The sequence below is a fragment of the Cherax quadricarinatus genome, chromosome 2 (assembly GCF_038502225.1).
Source record: "Cherax quadricarinatus isolate ZL_2023a chromosome 2, ASM3850222v1, whole genome shotgun sequence".
Taxonomy (NCBI): domain Eukaryota; kingdom Metazoa; phylum Arthropoda; class Malacostraca; order Decapoda; family Parastacidae; genus Cherax; species Cherax quadricarinatus.
The window spans coordinates 82,387,098-82,405,685 of NC_091293.1; the positions used below are offsets into that span (position 1 = coordinate 82,387,098).

General features: G+C 38.1%; 2 protein-coding genes across 6 annotated transcripts in view; one reads left to right on the forward strand and one right to left on the reverse strand.

The window, feature by feature from the left end:
* CaMKI (Calcium/calmodulin-dependent protein kinase I) overlaps positions 1 to 18,588 on the reverse strand; it is a 919,698-nt gene that overhangs the window by 294,599 nt on the left and 606,511 nt on the right. The gene's annotated exons all lie outside the window — the stretch shown is intronic.
* Positions 1 to 18,588, forward strand: part of LOC128684401 (G patch domain-containing protein 1) — a 90,689-nt gene that overhangs the window by 67,463 nt on the left and 4,638 nt on the right. For both annotated transcript variants that reach the window (XM_070089380.1, XM_070089376.1), the window contains exons 11-14: positions 278 to 395; positions 3,735 to 3,804; positions 4,065 to 4,237; positions 12,565 to 12,748. In XM_070089380.1, coding sequence (XP_069945481.1) covers positions 278 to 395; positions 3,735 to 3,804; positions 4,065 to 4,237; positions 12,565 to 12,748 — 545 coding nt within the window. The remainder of the gene's footprint in view (positions 1 to 277; positions 396 to 3,734; positions 3,805 to 4,064; positions 4,238 to 12,564; positions 12,749 to 18,588) is intronic.

Here is an 18,588-nt window from a genome sequence, read left to right on the forward strand (position 1 = left end):
ATCAGCAAAAAGTAACTGTGTCAACTCCCATTTTGTATTTGATTCCCCATAAATTAATCCCATCCCTCTCCCCAACACTCTAGCATTTACTTCTTTTACAACCCCATGTATATTTTATGCTTTTATATTATAATTAATTACAATAATGAATTATCCTCTTCCAAAGTTAGTCAATCACATGTTAAGGGCAGACCCAAGAACTGCTTATAAACATCTTTAAAATAAAATTGTGATGTAGATACAAATAGAGAATTACATAAAGTATTCGTTTCTTCAGCTAGGTTCCACTTGGTTCAGCCTAAGAGTATGACCGAGTGGCAAAAGCAACGTGAGGTGCAGGAGCTTAGTCGAGCAGCTGAACTCTTTCAACCTCTCACCTCAACCATGGCCAACAGGTAATTAGAGCAGTTGTGTATTATGCTAAATGAAATCTCTTTATTACCAAATGATTAAATTTCTAGTGCAGCAATTTTAAGCGACATTTTTGACATACGAGGCGTTGTGAGGCAGAAAGGACTAAGCACCATGACTAAAATATGGGTTAGTGAACATAGTGATTTCTTAGTGTTTTGTCTCTGGGAATGTGTAGATATTGCCCTTTGCAAGTTAGGAATAGCCTGAGCTCTGTGACAGAGTACAGTAACAAGAGCTTCACAGCTTTGATCTTCCCCACACCTGTGTTTTTCTCCATTATTTGTAGTATATGGCACTTGTTCTTTTCTGCTACTCAATGTTACATATAGGCTGTTAATAGTTTCAAGTAACCCCAACATTAATATGCTTATTTAAGGTGCCCCAACTTACAAATGCCCCAAATTACACACATCTACTTGTACAAACAGGGACATGTGTGGACATGTGTGAAACATAGTCATCATTTGTACTATTCTATACAAACAACTCTTTTGTCTTTTTGTTTTAGTTGAAAAACCAGGAACACAACTTGTTTATATGTTACAGGACCTCCTGTATTTTTGGGTGAGTTTATCCATGGATAAATTATAACTTGTCACCGATACATGCTTATACTAGTTATGTGTAAGATACAGCATTGTATGTTCTTTGTGTGATGATCTCACTTAATAATTCAATTATGATCATCACGTAGTTGCTGCTGTATTATCTTTTAATGAAGTCTGTTTATTAGTTTATCTATCAAGATTAGAACAATTATCAGAATTGGTTGAAAGAAGAGATCGATTGTACCATTGTACAAGGCCTAGAGTGAACAGAGTGAGGTACAGACATTAGTTTCTTGATGTACAGGCAGTGTGTGAAAGACAACACAGATTAACAGAGAAATTTATTAATTATGTACATGGTGAGTTTTATGGCCTCAGACACCCAGGGTTACCTCTGTTCTACCATTAGAACCTTCCCGTACCTTGTTGTATCATAAGATTGTATTTGAGTACCTTGTTGTATCATAAGATTGTATTCCAGTACTTTGTTGTATCATAAGATTGTATTCCAGTACTTTGTTGTATCTTAAGATTGTATTTCAGTACTTTGTTGTATCATAAGATTGTATTCCAGTACTTTGTTGTATCATAAGATTGTATTCCAGTACTTTATTGAATCATAAGACTGTATTCCAGTACTTTGTTGAATCTTCAGACTGTATTCCAGTACTTGGTTGTATCATAAGATTGTATTCCAATACTTTGGTCAATTTTGTTTTGTTTTTAATGCTGTTTGTTAAGTCTGTTGTTGTCTTGAAGGAAAAGATATTTGTGGAATAGCTTTCGGTGGGACAGATACGGTGCCTAGAAATGTAATGCTCTAAATAGAGTGAAACATGGCATTAAGAACTTATCCTTCATCTTGTCTTGATTATTGTCAGCAGTTGTCTGATACTGTCAGCAGAATGACACTTGAAACCTCTGGCTGTGACACTGCCATTCTTCTGCTCACCTGAATATTTTCTGCTGAGTCTGCATTATCTGATTCTCACATTCTTTCCTCCTAACCTTCCTCTCACTTCCTCTGTGTGTGTGTGGGGGGGGAACTGACCTTAACCTTCCTTTCAGTGTGTATCCTAACCTTCCTCTCACTCAGGGTGTATCCTGACCTTCCTCTCACTCAGGGTGTATCCTGACCCTCTCACTCAGGGTGTATCCTGACCCTCTCACTCAGGGTGTATCCTGACCTTCCTCTCACTCAAGGTGTATCCTGGCATTCCTCTCACTCAAGGTATATCCTGACCTTCCTCTCACTGTATCCTGATCTTCCTCTCACTAGTTTTGCTGACCCATGAGCATCCTGAGTTACAGTGACAAATCAGGAGTTATCCAAGTATTATTCTGCATTCATTTATATTAAACTAATCCTTGTCATGTTTGTTTTACTTTAAAATACTTAGGAAATATTGATATGTAATACATATGTTAGTAGGCCAGCTTTTTCAGTCAGCTAAGTATTACATAGCCCTGTTTGGTGACATTGTTATAATTTAACTTAAGTAAGTCTTCATCAGAATGATAAAAGACTGGAATGGTTTCTTTCTTTCTTTCAACACACCGGCTGTATCCCACCGAGGCGGGGTGGCCCAAAAGGAAAAACAAAAGTTTCTCCTTTTACATTTAGTAATATATACAGGAGAAGAGGTTACTAGCCCCTTGCTCCCGGCATTTTAGTTGCCTCCTACAACACGCATGTCTTACGGAGGAAGAATTCTATTCCACTTCCCCGTGGAGGTAAGGAAATAAACAACAAGAACAAGAACTAGTAAGAAAATATTAGAAAACCCAGAGGGGTGTGTATATATATGCTTGTACATGTATGTGTAGTGTGACCTAAGTGTAAGTAGAAGTAGCAAGACATACCTGAAATCTTGCATGTTTATGAGACAGAAAAATGGACACCAGCAATCCTACCATCATGTAAAACAATTACAGGCTTCAGTTTTACACTCACTTGGCAGGACGGTAGTACCTCCCTGGGCGGTTGCTGTCTACCAACCTACTACCTAGGACTGGAATGGTTTACAAGAGATAAATGCTACCATTACTGGAAACTTTTGATATTCTAATGGCAGACTATATACTGAAGATAGGACTCTATGTGCTTAGCTCTATCCCTGTAGATACAAATATGGAATGATATACATTTTCTTAAAGAACCTTGTAAAATTTATTCCAAAGTTCAAAATAAAAATTATCATTAAAAACAAAAGAGGCTATCATAAGTGCCTAAGTTAGGCTTAAGTTGGTATGGAGAGCTTCTGTGATTTTCAGTGCCATGTGTGAAGAGCAACAGACTAACACTTTTAAAGATGCTTCACTAATATGGTGATCTTGTGCATGTACATGTTCCTTAGTCACTGAATATGAAGACTTGCCTGGTAGTTCTGAAAGATTTACTTGTATGTTAAGCAGCTCATTGCCCAAATTGCCGAGCACATGGGTAAATCTTTTAGAACTATCAGCTGCTAGGCAAGCCGTAATATTCAATGATAAAGGTACATGCACACATGCAAAACCACCCCATGAGTGAAGTGTCTTTTAAAGTGTTAGCCTGTTACCCTTCACATGTGGAGCTGAAAATCACAGAAGTGCTCTATACCTTCCAACTTAAGTCTAACTCAGACACTTATGAGAGCTCCTGTAAGCTTTTGTAGGCAATGAATTGTTATTGCACTTTATTATGACTAGAAAAATACTATTAGTTTCATTTTTTTTTTCTGGAAATGTAAATTATTTATAAGGGAATATTTACCATTGGTTGACTTGCAGATTTGTGAGTGCTGCAACACCAGACTCTGGACCACTCCTGAAGGATGGACTCAACATAAACATCCCAAAAGTACGACCTTGATATCAATTTTTTTTTTTATGTAAGATGTTACAAATGAAAAGGCATGCTGACTTATATTACTGTGTATGTATAGAATTATTTTTCTACTATTGTAGATGCTTTAGAGCTTTAATGACTTTGGCTTAAATTATTTAGGGTGGATTTAGTGTGCCATAATATCAGTTAAATTTTCCTGAAGGAGCATAGCATCTGCAATATAAAGATTATGAAAGCAGAGTAACCAGAATACAATTAATTATGTGCTTCAGATGGATGCAGCCACTAATGATGGAAATGTTGATGCCTTGGGTCACAATGTTACTGATGAAAGAATTAAAGCTGCCAAAATGGGCATGTTTGGCAAGTTGACACAGTCAGTGGTGGAATGGCATCCAGATCGTCTTCTGTGTCGAAGATTTAACGTTCCTAACCCATATCCAGAGTGAGTTGTGCTGTAATTGTTGGCTTTACAAATCTTTTATTTTTTCTCATTGAGAACTTTCCTCCTATTAGTGGCTTTGTATAGTGCTTTGCCATATGTTTGTTGTCATTAGCCCTAAACTGTGACCAGCGTACTGGTGTGCAGGAGACAAGGATGGGTCCAGAATACTAGAATGCACAATTTTTTCATGCATTCAGATGCACCACCTGTTAATATTGTAGACCCCAGCCTAACTGCATCATACCTTTGAAAAAAATCTAAGACCAGATGGGTCTATACGGTGTATCATGGGTACCACCGCCTTATTCACTTCAAATTTAGGACAGTTTTATAATACTAGCAGTGGAATTCAGCCAAACAGCACACTGCAGTATGTAGATTTCTTCTTTCTTTCTTTCAACACACCGGCCGTATCCCACCGAGGCGGGGTGGCCCAAAAGGAAAAACGAAAGCTTCTCCTTTCATTTAGTAATATATACAGGAGAAGGGGTTACTAGCCCATTGCTCCCGGCATTTTAGTCGCCTCTTACAACACGCATGGCTTACGGAGGAAGAATTCTGTTCCACTTTCCCCATGGAGAGAACAGGAAATAAACAAGAACAAGAACTAGTAAGAAAATAGAAGAAAACCCAGAGGGGTGTGTACATATATATATATGCTTGTACATGTTTATAGAGGGGCAACTGATATATCGGATCATTATTTAGTTGTAGCTACAGTTAGAGTAAGAGGTAGATGGGAAAAGAGGAAGGTGGCAACAAGAAGTAAGAGGGAGGTGAAAGTGTATAAACTAAGGGAGGAGGAAGTTCGGGTGAGATATTAGCGACTATTGGCAGAAAGGTGGGCTAGTGCAAAGATGAGTAGTGGGGAGGTTGAAGAGGGTTGGAATAGTTTTAAAAATGCAGTATTAGAATGTGGGGCAGAAGTTTGTGGTTATAGGAGGGTGGGGGCAGGAGGAAAGAGGAGTGATTGGTGGAATGATGAAGTAAAGGGTGTGATAAAAGAGAAAAAGGTAGCTTATGAGAAGTTTTTACAAAGCAGAAGTGTTATAAGGAGAGTAAAAGAAAGGTAAAGAGAGTGGTGAGAGAGTGCAAAAGGAGAGCAGATGATAGAGTGGGAGAGGCACTGTCAAGAAATTTTAATGAAAATAAGAAAAATTTTTGGAGTGAGTTAAACAAGTTAAGAAAACCTAGGGAAAGTATGGATTTGTCAGTTAAAAACAGAGTAGGGGAGTTAGTAGATGGGGAGATGGAGGTATTAGGTAGATGGTGAGAATATTTTGAGGAACTTTTAAATGTTAAGGAAGAAAGAGAGGCAGTAATTTCATGCACTGGTCAGGGAGGTATACCATCTTTTAGGAGTGAAGAAGAGCAGAATGTAAGTGTGGGGGAGGTACGTGAGGCATTACGTAGAATGAAAGGGGGTAAAGCAGCTGGAACTGATGGGATCATGACAGAAATGTTAAAAGCAGGGGGGATATAATGTTGGAGTGGTTGGTACTTTTGTTTAATAAAGGTATGAAAGAGGGGAAGGTACCTAGGGATTGGCGGAGAGCATGTATAGTCCCTTTATATAAAGGGAAAGGGGACAAAAGAGACTGTAAAAATTATAGAGGAATAAGTTTACTGAGTATAACAGGAAAAGTGTACGGTAGGGTTATAATTGAAAGAATTAGAGGTAAGACAGAATGTAGGATTGTGGATGAGCAAGGAGGTTTCAGAGTGGGTAGGGGATGTGTAGATTAAGTGTTTACATTGAAGCATATATGTGAACAGTATTTAGATAAAGGTAGGGAAGTTTTTATTGCATTTATGGATTTAGAAAAGGCATATGATAGAGTGGATAGAGGAGCAATGTGGCAGATGTTGCAAGTATATGGAATAGGTGGTAAGTTATTAAATGCTGTAAAGAGTTTTTATGAGGATAGTGAGGCTCAGGTTAGGGTGTGTAGAAGAGAGGGAGACTACTTCCTGGTAAAAGTAGGTCTTAGACAGGGATGTGTAATGTCACCATGGTTGTTTAACCCTTTGACTGTCGCAACCCCCAATCCTGAGGTGTCTCCTGGTGCCGAAAAATTTAAAAAAAAAAAAAATTATTTTTTCTTATGAAATGATAGAGAATCTTTTCCCGATTGTAATGACACCAAAAAAACGAAATTTGATGGAAAACTGACGGAATTATGCTCTCGCGAAGTTAGCGACCTCGGCACTGTTTACAAATCGGCGATTTCGCCCACTTTGAGCCCTATTTTCGGCTAATTCCATTGTTCTAGTCGCCCAAACTCATAGCTATTTCTTTAGAACTTGATTTTCTCTATCGATTGAGTACAAGAAACTGCCCATTTACTGATTTCAACTACCTAATAATGTGGTCAGAAATTTGCAATTTGGCCAATTTCACGAAAACTAAAAAATATGACAATTTCAAAATAAGGTCCAGAATGAACAATGCAGACATTCCAGGCTCTAAAATAACGTTTTCTTTGTTCATCAGTCACGTCTCCAGGCCCCTCTGATATTACTCTTGCTTTCTGTTTTGAATTTTTATTCAAACAAAAAATATTAGACTTACTATTATGCAGACTACTGCAATGCTGTAATAACTGTATAAATAACATCAACCCATTCATGACTGCATATTAGAATGGCTAGTTGGACATTTATTGGATAATGGCATCATTTGTTTACTTTTGAACATTGGCAAAAATCAAACATTTCCCCTACTTTGAGTTCCATTTCTAGGTTCTTTTTATAGTAAAATCAATCAAAAACATCTCTATTTCTGTAATATGTTTTCCACTCTATCAAATGAGACCAAGAAAACGAGAATACAACCATAAATACTATATGAAAATAGACCACAAAGTCGGCATTTTAATTAAAAAAAACGGTCGGAGTTTTTTTTTTCTCATTATGCACTGCGTGCTTCAGGATTTTTTTTATATGGTGCACACTGACCACACAGACCCATTCTCTCACATGTGGGCCTACCAGCTTTCTCCTGGTTGATTTGAAGCCGCTAGAATTTATGAGTATATATACGTCAAACACGGCACCTCGTAAAACGTATATATACGGCCGCGACAGTCAAAGGGTTAATATATTTATAGATGGGGTTGTAAAGGAAGTAAATGCTAGGGTGTTCGGGAGAGGGGTGGGATTAAATTTTGGGGAATCAAATTCAAAATGGGAATTGACACAGTTACTTTTTGCTGATGATACTGTGCTTATGGGAGATTCTAAAGAAAAATTGCAAAGGTTAGTGGATGAGTTTGGGAATGTGTGTAAAGGTAGAAAGTTGAAAGTGAACATAGAAAAGAGTAAGGTGATGAGGGTATCAAATGATTTAGATAAAGAAAAATTGGATATCAAATTGGGGAGGAGGAGTATGGAAGAAGTGAATGTTTTCAGATACTTGGGAGTTGACGTGTCGGCAGATGGATTTATGAAGGATGAGGTTAATCATAGAATTGATGAGGGAAAAAAGGTGAGTGGTGCGTTGAGGTATATGTGGAGTCAAAAAACTTTATCTATGGAGGCAAAGAAGGGAATGTATGAAAGTATAGTAGTACCAACACTCTTATATGGGTGTGAAGCTTGGGTGGTGAATGCAGCAGCGAGGAGATGGTTGGAGGCAGTGGACATGTCCTGTTTAAGGGCAATGTGTGGTGTAAATATTATGCAGAAAATTCGGAGTGTGGAAATTAAGAAAAGGTGTGGAGTTAATAAAAGTATTAGTCAGAGGGCAGAAGAGGGATTGTTGAGGTGGTTTGGTCATTTAGAGAGAATGGATCAAAGTAGAATGGCAAGGAAAGCATATAAATCTATAGGGGAAGGAAGGCGGGGTAGGGGTCATCCTCGAAAGGGTTGGAAAGAGGGGGTAAACTAGGTTTTGTGGGCGAGGGGCTTGGACTTCCAGCAAACGTGCGTGAGCGTGTTAGATAGGAGTGAATGGAGACGAATTGCACTTGGGACCTGACGATCTGTTGGAGTGTGAGCAGGGTAATATTTAGTGAAGGGATTCAGGGAAACCGGTTATTTTCATATAGTCGGACTTGAGTCCTGGAAATGGGAAGTACAATGCCTGCACTTTAAAGGAGGGGTTTGGGATATTGGCAGTTTGGAAGGATATGTTGTGTATCTTTATATGTGTATGCTTCTCAACTGTTGTATTCTGAGCACCTCTGCAAAAACAGTGATAATGTGTGAGTGTGGTGAAAGTGTTGAATGATGATGAAAGTATTTTCTTTTTGGGGATTTTCTTTCTTTTTTTGGGTCACTCTGCCTCGGTGGGAGACGGCCGACTTGTTAAAAAAAAAAAAAAAAAACATGTATGTGTAGTGTGACCTAAGTGTAAGAAGAAGTAGCAAGATGTACCTGAAATCTTGCATGTTTATGAGACAGAAAAATGGACACCAGCAATCCTACCATCATGTAAAACAATTACAGGCTTTTGTTTTACACTCGCTTGGCAGGACGGTAGTACGTACCTCCCTGGGCAGTTGCTGTCTACCAACCTATTACCTAGGGTATGTAGATTTAACCTAGGATAAACCAGTATAGTCAAACGATGTGACTTATTTCCATATAAAGGTGTCTTACAATGATCTTGAAAGCACACAGATATTATGTGCACATAGAAATTACTTTGTTTATTTAACCCAGCATGTTCTCTCTGAATTGTTATGTCAGCACCCTTCTGGTGAGATGGTGATTGAGTGAGTGATAGTGAAAATGTTTTCTTCTTTGTCAAGTTACCCTATCTTTGTGGGAGATGACTGGAGTGTTAAAAAGAATAAAAAATAATTAACCCAGGAAAACCCATGGAGAAGTAGAACAGAATTCTTCCTCCGTAAGCCATGCGTGTCGTAAGAAGCAACTAAAATGCCGGGAGCAAGGGGCTAGTAACCCCTTCTCCTGTATATATTATTAAATGTAAAAAGGAAAGCTTTTGTTTCTTCTTTTTCAGGTCACCTGCCTCAGTGGGAAATGGCTGGTATGTTCAAATTAATAGTAGTTCAATGTGACTTTCATATTCATATTCATATAGTTTATTTGGACATGATACATAGTTGTACAAGGAATTATAGTAGTTGGGTGTACATGCCAAAAGCTCCTTGTATGCAGAGCATTATAGGCAGGATTAAAATTAACTTAAAATTAACAAGCAATGAAAGGTTCAGTGGTAAAAACTACAGTAAACAATTTACAATATGAAGTTCAATTGAGTATTTGAAACAATGAAATTTGAACATTTTGATAATGAAGCATTATAGTTGTACAAATTTGTCGCATTACAATGTATAACAAACAAGATGATCAATTTACTATATGTTGTCTTGAAGTTTTAAGATTTAAGTAATTGGGAGAATTATTGGTAATGTTAAATATTGAGTGTTGATTATTTAGTCCTGGGCGAGTAAGTGGTTTTTTTAGAAGAGTCTTAAAATGATTTTCAGGCCTGGTTTCTTTAGTATGTTCTGGTAATGAATTCCAGATTTTGGGGCCCTTTATGTGCATAGAGTTTTTACACAGTGTGATATGGACGCGGGGTACATCAAAAAGAGATCTGTGTCTTGTGTTATGGCCGTGTATCCTGTTAAGGTTGGTGAGAAGTTTGAGTGGAGGAGTTATGTTTGCGTGTATTGTTCTATGTATGTAGTAGGCACATGAATAAGTGTGGATGTTCTTTATGGTGAGCAAATTTAGACTTGAATAGAGGTGGAGTATGCTGTCACGAGTGGGAATTTGTTATCATTCTGATTGCAGCCTTTTGCTGGGTTATTAGAGGCCTTAGGTGATTTGATGTTGTTGACCCCCATGCACAAATTCCATATGTGAGATAAGGGTAGATGAGTGAGTGATACAGTGCAAAGATAGTATGTCTACTGTCTTAGAGATTAGTATTACACCTTCAAACAATTGTAACATAATAAGTATTCCTTGTATATTGTGTTAAAAGAACAAAGCAGTAAAAAAATAAAAAAAAATTATTTGCACCAGTTTACTATATAATGTATGATTCAAGTGGAGTAATGTTGGGCTATGGATTTACCCATGTTTAAAGTACTAAAACACCTTGGAACACATCTAATATCTGAAGAAATTGGAATAGTTTGGAAATTAGGAAGAGGTGCGGGTTTATTAAGAGTATTATCCAGAGGGTTGAGGAGGGTTTGTAGAGGTGACTCAGACATTTTGAGAGGATGGAACAAAATAGAATGACTTGGAGAGCATATAAATCTGTAGTGGAAGGAAGGCAGGGTAGGAGTCATTCTAGGAAAGGTTGGAGGGATGGGGTAAAGGAGGTTTTGTGTGCGAGGGGCTTGGATTTCCAGCAAGCATGCATGAGTGTGTTAGGAGCGAGTGGAGATAAATGGTTTTTAGGACTTGACGTGCTGTTGGAGTGTGAGCAAGGTAACATTTATAAAGGGATTGAGGGAAACTGGTAAGCCATGCTTGAGTCTTGGGGGTGAGAAGTACAGTGCTTACACCCTGAAAGAAGGGTGTTGATATGTTGCAGTTTTTTAACTGTAGTGTAGGCATGCCTCTGGCAAGACAATGATGGAGTGAATGATGATGAAAGTGTTTTTTTCTTTTTCGGGTCAACCTACCTTGATGGGAAATGGCCGATGTGTTAAAAAAAAGTTTTAAGTCTTTAAAACAATAAAAAGTGAAAATGCATCATAATTTGGCATTAAAAATTGTTGAAACTTATGTATCACTGATGGATTTGTTGCTGTTACTGACAAGTGATCATTTTTTTACCAACTTCAGTACACAATAAACTGTAAGTTTCAATTAATCCACTGTTGTAACTTTTTTGTTTTACTTACTTAAAAAAATACACTCCTGAAAACCAATTAATTTTTATCAGCAGAGTAGATACATAGCGCTAAGTATTACATCACACTGGATACATAACACCAAGTGTTACATCACATTGGATAAATAACACCAAGTGTTACAGCACAGTGGATACATAACACCAAGTGTTACAGCACAATGGATACATAACACCAAGTGTTGCATCACAGTGGATACATAACACCAAGTGTTGCATCACAGTGGATACGTAACACCAAGTGTTACATCACAGTGGTTACATAACACCAAGTGTTATGTCACAGTAATTTGCAAGTGTAGAATCTATAACACCAGTAATGTACAATATATTACTAGTAACTTGCAGGTGTAGCATCTATAACAGCAGTAATATACAATATATCACTAGTAACTTGCAGGTGTAGCATCTATAACAACAGTAATATACAATATATTACTAGTAACTTGCAGGTGTAGCATCTATAACAACAGTAATATACAATATATTACTAGTAACTTGAAGGTGTAGCATCTGTAACACAATTAATATACAGTACAATACTAGCAGCTTGCAGGTATAACATCTATAACACCAGTAATATACTTCCAAGATACTTTTCACCCAGTATGTTCTCCCTTAGTTATTTCCTGTTCACTTGTACTGCCTTTGTTGCCTTCATTGGTCACTGCACATTTCTCATGCACAAGTGGAGATGTAATGCTTGAGAACAATGTGTAGTGTGAACATTATGCAGATAATTCAAAACATAGAAATTAGAAGATGGTGTGTGGTTACCAGAAGTATATTTCAGGGGTCTGAGGAGGGGTCATTGAGGTGGTTAGGGCATTTAGAGAAGATGGAGTAGAATAGGATGACAAAGAAGGTGTATGATTCTGTAATGGATAGAAAAAGGGTTATGTGTTAGTTTCAGGAAAGGTTGGAGGGAGGGAGATTTTGTGTGCTTGGGGCTTGAGCATCCAACAGGCTTGTGTGAGCATGTTAAACATAATCTTGAGTACTGGCGGTAGGATTCCTATAAATGGTTCATGGAACCTGTAGTTCACAGGACCTTCAGAGAAATGGCTTTCTCTGAAGGTTCTGTGAACTACAGTGTTCACTACCTTCCTGTGTCAGCTGTTCCTCACTGTGATGTACAGAGGGGTGTGCATGAGGCATGCACACTGTGTGATGTATACAGCTAAGAGTGTGTATGTGTGCAGGAGAAAATAGACATAAGATTGACTAGAAGAAAAGTGGTCTGGGAGTTTATTACAGAGGTTATACAGACTATTGACAAGTTCCTTTTCCTTATAAGTGCATTGTGGATCCCTTTTTTTTTTTTTGTTCTTAGTTGTTGCTTGTTTTTATATATACTTGATGTTGATCCTTTGAATGTGAAACTGCAGAAAATTGTATTATTTCAGTTAACATATGTACCAACTCAAACTAAATCAAATTAGCTACTAGAAAGATTTATCTTAATAATAAATTTATTTAACAGATCTTCATTTGTTGGTATTAACAAATCCAAGAGAGAGAAGTTTTCAATTTTCAATTTCCTCAACGCACCAGTAGAGGAAACAGCTGGTAACCGAGACGTTTCACCCTCGCCTAGAGACAAAGAAAGAAAAGAAACCTCAGAAGATGAAGATCTTAATACTAAACCAGAAACCTTTGGTCTGAAGGTTTGTTTCTTTATATGTAATGTATTTTTCAGCTATATGTATATATTAATTATGCTTTAACATATAAAAGTATAAAGTTTCATTCTGGGTAATTCAAATTTGGGCCTAGATATGAATTGGTCTGTGTGGTAAGTGTGCACCATATAAAAAAACATCCTGCAGCACGCAGTGCATAATGAGAAAAAAACTCCAACTGTGTTTTTGGTTTAAAACTTTGTGGTGTATTTTTGTATAGTTTTTATTGTTGTATTCTCGGTTTCTTGATCTCATTTGATAGAATGGAAGATATATTACAGAAATAGTTGTTGATTGGTTTCTGGACTGAAAATAGCTTGAAATTGAGCTCAGTGTAGCAGAAATGTTTAATTTTTGCCAATATTCAAGAGTAAACAAATCATGTCACCCGTGATATGTGTTCACGAATGTGCTGATATTATTTATACAATTATTAAAATATTGCATAGTATATCTTCTATTTTTTTGTGTGAATAAAAATTAAAGATGAAATTCATGTGTAAAGCCTGGGAACATAACTGATGAACAGAGGAAATGTTATTTTAGTGCCACAAATGCCTGCATTGTTTATTTGGACCCTATTTTGAAATTGGAATATTTTGAAATTTGTGTGAAATTGGCCAAATTACCAATTTCTGATCGCTTTACTGGGTAGTTGAAATGGCTGATTGGGTGTTTTTTTGTACTCGGTCGATAAAATGGAAAATATACTAGTGAAATAGCTAAGAATTTGGTCGAATGGAACAATGTAATTGGCCTAAAATAGGACTCAAAGTGGGCAGAACTGCTGAAGCATAAATATCGCTGATGCAGTAAAATTTGCAATACCGTAATTTCATTAATTTTCCATCAAATTTCGTACTTTTGTTTTATTATTATTATTTTTCTTATTATCACACCCGCCGATTCCCACCAAGGCAGGGTGGCCCGAAAAAGAAAAGCTTTCACCATCATTCACTCCATCACTGTCTTGCCAGAAGGGTGCTTTACACTACAGTTTTTAAACTGCAACATTAACACCCCTCCTTCAGAGTGCAGGCACTGTACTTCCCATCTCCAGGACTCGAGTCCGGCCTGCCGGTTTCCCTGAGCCCCTTCATAAATGTTACTTTGCTCACACTCCAACAGCACGTCAAGTATTAAAAACCATTTGTCTCCTTTCACTCCTATCAAACACGCTCACGCATGCCTGCTGGAAGTCCAAGCTCCTTGCACACAAAACCTCCTTTACCCCCTCCCTCCCTCCAACCTTTCCTAGGCCGACCCCTACCCCGCCTTCCTTCCACTACAGACTGATACACTCTTGAAGTCACTCTGTTTTGTTCCATTCTCTCTACATGTCCGAACCACCTCAACAACCCTTCCTCAGCCCTCTGGACAACAGTTTTGGCAATCCCGCACCTCCTCCTAACTTCCAAACTACGAATTCTCTGCATTATATTCACACCACACATTGCCCTCAGACATGACATCTCCACTGCCTCCAGCCTTCTCCTCGCTGCAACATTCATCACCCATGCTTCACACCCATATAAGAGCATTGGTAAAACTATACTCTCATACATTCCCCTCTTTGCCTCCAAGGACAAAGTTCTTTGTCTCCACAGACTCCTAAGTGCACCACTCACCCTTTTTTCCTCATCAATTCTATGATTCACCTCATCTTTCATAGACCCATCTGCTGACACATCCACTCCCAAATATCTGAATACATTCACCTCCTCCATACTCTCTTCCTCCAATCTGATATCCAATCTTTCATCACCTAATGCTTTTGTTATCCTCATAACCTTACTCTTTCCTGTATTCACTTTTAATTTTCTTCTTTTGCACACCCTACCAAATTCATCCACCAATCTCTGCAACTTCTCTTCAGAATCTCCCAAGAGCACAGTGTCATCAGCAAAGAGCAACTGTGACAACTCCCACTTTATGTGTGATTCTTTATCTTTTAACTCCACGCCTCTTGCCAAGACCCTCGCATTTACTTCTCTTACAACCCCATCTATAAATATATTAAACAACCACGGTGACATCACACATCCTTGTCTAAGGCCTACTTTTACAGGGAAATAATTTCCCTCTTTCCTACATACTCTAACTTGAGTCTCACTATCCTCGTAAAAACTCTTCACTGCTTTCAGTAACCTACCTCCTACACCATACACCTGCAACATCTGCCACATTGCCTCCCTATCCACCCTGTCATACGCCTTTTCCAAATCCATAAATGCCACAAAGACCTCTTTAGCCTTATCTAAATACTGTTCATTTACATGTTTCACTGTAATTACCCTCAGAAAAAGACTTACTACCATTTCATAAGAAATTTTTTTTTTTTTTTAAATTCTTGGACTGGACAAGTTTCAGATTGGGGGTCTGGACCCTGAAAGGGTTAAATTGCTGGCAAGCTTTACAAATAAGTTTTTCATATACAGGAGGGCCTCACATATCCAGCTCCCTCTTTTCGGTGTTCCACATTTTTGTTGGCTTTCAGTTGAGCCATTGTTCATTATGTTTGGTACTTTTACCACTTTTCTGCCAATTTCTTACAGCAGTAACATAAAGGAAGAGCAACCAGCACAGTATTTTAAGGTAAATACAGTGGTACCTCGGTATATGTCCTTAATCCGTTCCAGGGCCTTAGACTTATACCAAACAGGACGTATTCCAAACAAATTTTCCCATAATAAGTACATACATATAGGGAAAATGATTAATCCATTCCCATGAAAAAATCCTATTGGTATTGGTTGTATTAAATAATTTAAACACTGCTTAATACTAAAATACATACATAAATACAAAAGAATCAGATGAAATAAATGAAAATTTAACCTCACTTGACTTTGCTGAAAAGAGTTGAATGCCTACTAGGATAGTGCTGAGAAGGGAGGAGGAGGAAATGTTATTGTTTGGAAGGAGAGTCCTCTTCTCTTTTCTGTCTTTTTTTTCTATTTGGACTTGGTTGAAGCTCACCAGGTTCGACTTTTACTAAAAATCTGTCCAAAGAACTTTGCTTCTGCCTTCTCCTCAGGATATTTCAGAAATGTGACATTGTCTGGTCATTCCAGACAATGCTATTATGGCTTGTTTGTGCTTTGTTGGGGTGGTATTTCTCTGCAAAATTTTTGATGTCTGTCCATTTGGCAAAGATTTCCTTGATTAACCCTTTGACTGTCGAAGGGCCCAATCCTGAAGTGTCTCCTGGTGTCGCAAAATATTCGAAAAAAAAAATTATTTTTTCTTATGAAAATGTTAAGATTATTTTTCTGATTGTTTTAGTCCCCCCAAAAAATTTTTCCCATCAGTACTTACCGAGATATAGAGTCCTAAAGTTTGCTGAAATTGATCTGCGAGCGGCAACAGCGGCGACTACCGCTCACCCGGTAAACTTTGATTTACTTGTATTCGATGGTTTCTTGTTTTTTTCACTATTTTATTTTTTCACATAACTTTTGTGGCCTGTGAGACCAAATTATTGTGCAATGTTCAAATATACACTCGTTGAATGTAACACAATTATAGCAAAAACACTCGTATCATTATAATGTTGCTAAAACTTGTTTACACAAACAAACAATGTAAACAAATGTTTATTACGATTGTTTTATAATATATATACATATGTACAATCACTGGACACTTTTCTAGAAGTGCTGCAGCTTGTGGAATTCTTTGAAAATAAGCACAATGGTGTATTACACTCCTCACACATAAAACGAGTGTCTCTGCGTTTTTGTGGGCGTTTTGTGGTATGTCTACAAACAAAACACCTCTTCTGAGCATTTTTCTTGGCAGTAGTAGCAGGCAGTGGTATGGGGTAGTGACCACCAGGCCTCAGACGAGAGGACATGTGTTGATAATTTCGTGGGCGCTGGTCTATTGCAGGTGTTGTTTCTTGGTACTTGAATATTATTTGTCTGATGACTGACAAACAAAATTCACCATATTTGGGTTTCTTCTTGGTCTTCAACTTATACATATTATAAGCATTCAGCATGGAAATGTCAAGAAGATGGAAAAACAGTTTTATGTACCACTTATAACTCTTGCGAACACAGTCAGCAAACCCAATCTGCATGTCACATTTGTCCACTAAGCGCATATTGAGGTTGTAATCCATCACAGCTGCAGGTTTTGCAATGGGTTCATTGGTCTCTCTATTCTGCTTGCCAGTGTCTACCATTTCGTGTCGGTGAACTGAAGTCAGCAGTGTGACATCACGTTTGTCATGCCACCGAAATGCCATGATGTCATTGGCAGCAAACACCTGCACTTCACCTCTACGACTGCCAGCATCGAACCTAGGCATATGTTTATGATTTCTACGCACTGTGCCACACACATCTGTCATGTTCACTCGCAAGAAATCACTGAGTATAGGGCTTGTGTACCAGTTGTCAGTATATAAAATATGCCCCTTACCAAGATATGGCTCCATCATTGTTCTAACCACATCACCAGAGATACCCAGTAACTTCCTGATTTTTTTTTTTTTTTTTTTTCAACAAGTCGGCCGTCTCCCACCGAGGCAGGGTGACCCAAAAAAGAAAGAAAATCCCCAAAAAGAAAATACTTTCATCATCATTCAACACTTTCACCACACTCGCACATTATCACTGTTTTTGCAGAGGTGCTCAGAATACAACAGTCTAGAAGCATACACATATAAAGATACACAACATATCCCTCCAAACTGCCAATATCCCAAACCCCTCCTTTAAAGTGCAGGCATTGTACTTCCCATTTCCAGGACTCAAGTCCGACTATATGAAAATAACCAGTTTCCCTGAATCCCTTCACTAAATATTACCCTGCTCACACTCCAACAGATCGTCAGGTCCCAAGTACCATTCGTCTCCATTCACTCCTATCTAACACGCTTACGCACGCTTGCTAGAAGTCCAAGCCCCTTGCCCACAAAACCTCCTTTACCCCCTCTCTCCAACCCTTTCGAGGACGACCCCTACCCCGCCTTCCTTCCCCTATAGATTTATATGCTTTCCATGTCATTCTACTTTGATCCATTCTCTCTAAATGACCAAACCACCTCAACAACCCCTCTTCTGCCCTCTGACTAATACTTTTATTAACTCCACACCTCCTAATTTCCACACTCCGAATTTTCTGCATAATATTTACACCACACATTGCCCTTAGACAGGACATCTCCACTGCCTCCAACCGTCTCCTCGCTGCTGCATTTACCACCCAAGCTTCACACCCATATAAGAGTGTTGGTACTACTATACTTTCATACATTCCCTTCTTTGCCTCCATAGATAATGTTTTTTGACTCCACATATACCTCAACGCACCACTCACCTTTTTTCCCTCATCAATTCTATGATTAACTTCCTGATATCTTCCATTATTTTACCGCCAGTGTACACAATTATATCCAAAACCAGACCAGTTTTGCAATCACACAGAACAAATAACTTTATACCAAAGTGTTTCCTCTTGCTTGGTATATACTGCTTGAATGAGAGTCTTCCTTTGAACAAAATCAAAGACTCGTCAATAACAAGCTTCCTGGAGGGATAAAAATACATACAGCACTTTTGTTTCAGGTACATAAACACACATCTGATCTTATATAACCTGTCGCTTCTGTCAGGCCTGGTTTTGTCTGAAAAGTGTAACATACGTAACAGTAACACAAATCTATTCACTGGTATGATGTCACTGAAAGCAGGGGTTGAAATCAGGAGGTCTGTTGCCCAGTATGTGTTGACAGTATGCTTATACACATGTGGCATAAGCATTATTGTGGCAAAGAACAGATACATCTCTGTCACAGTTGTGTCCTTCCACTGGTG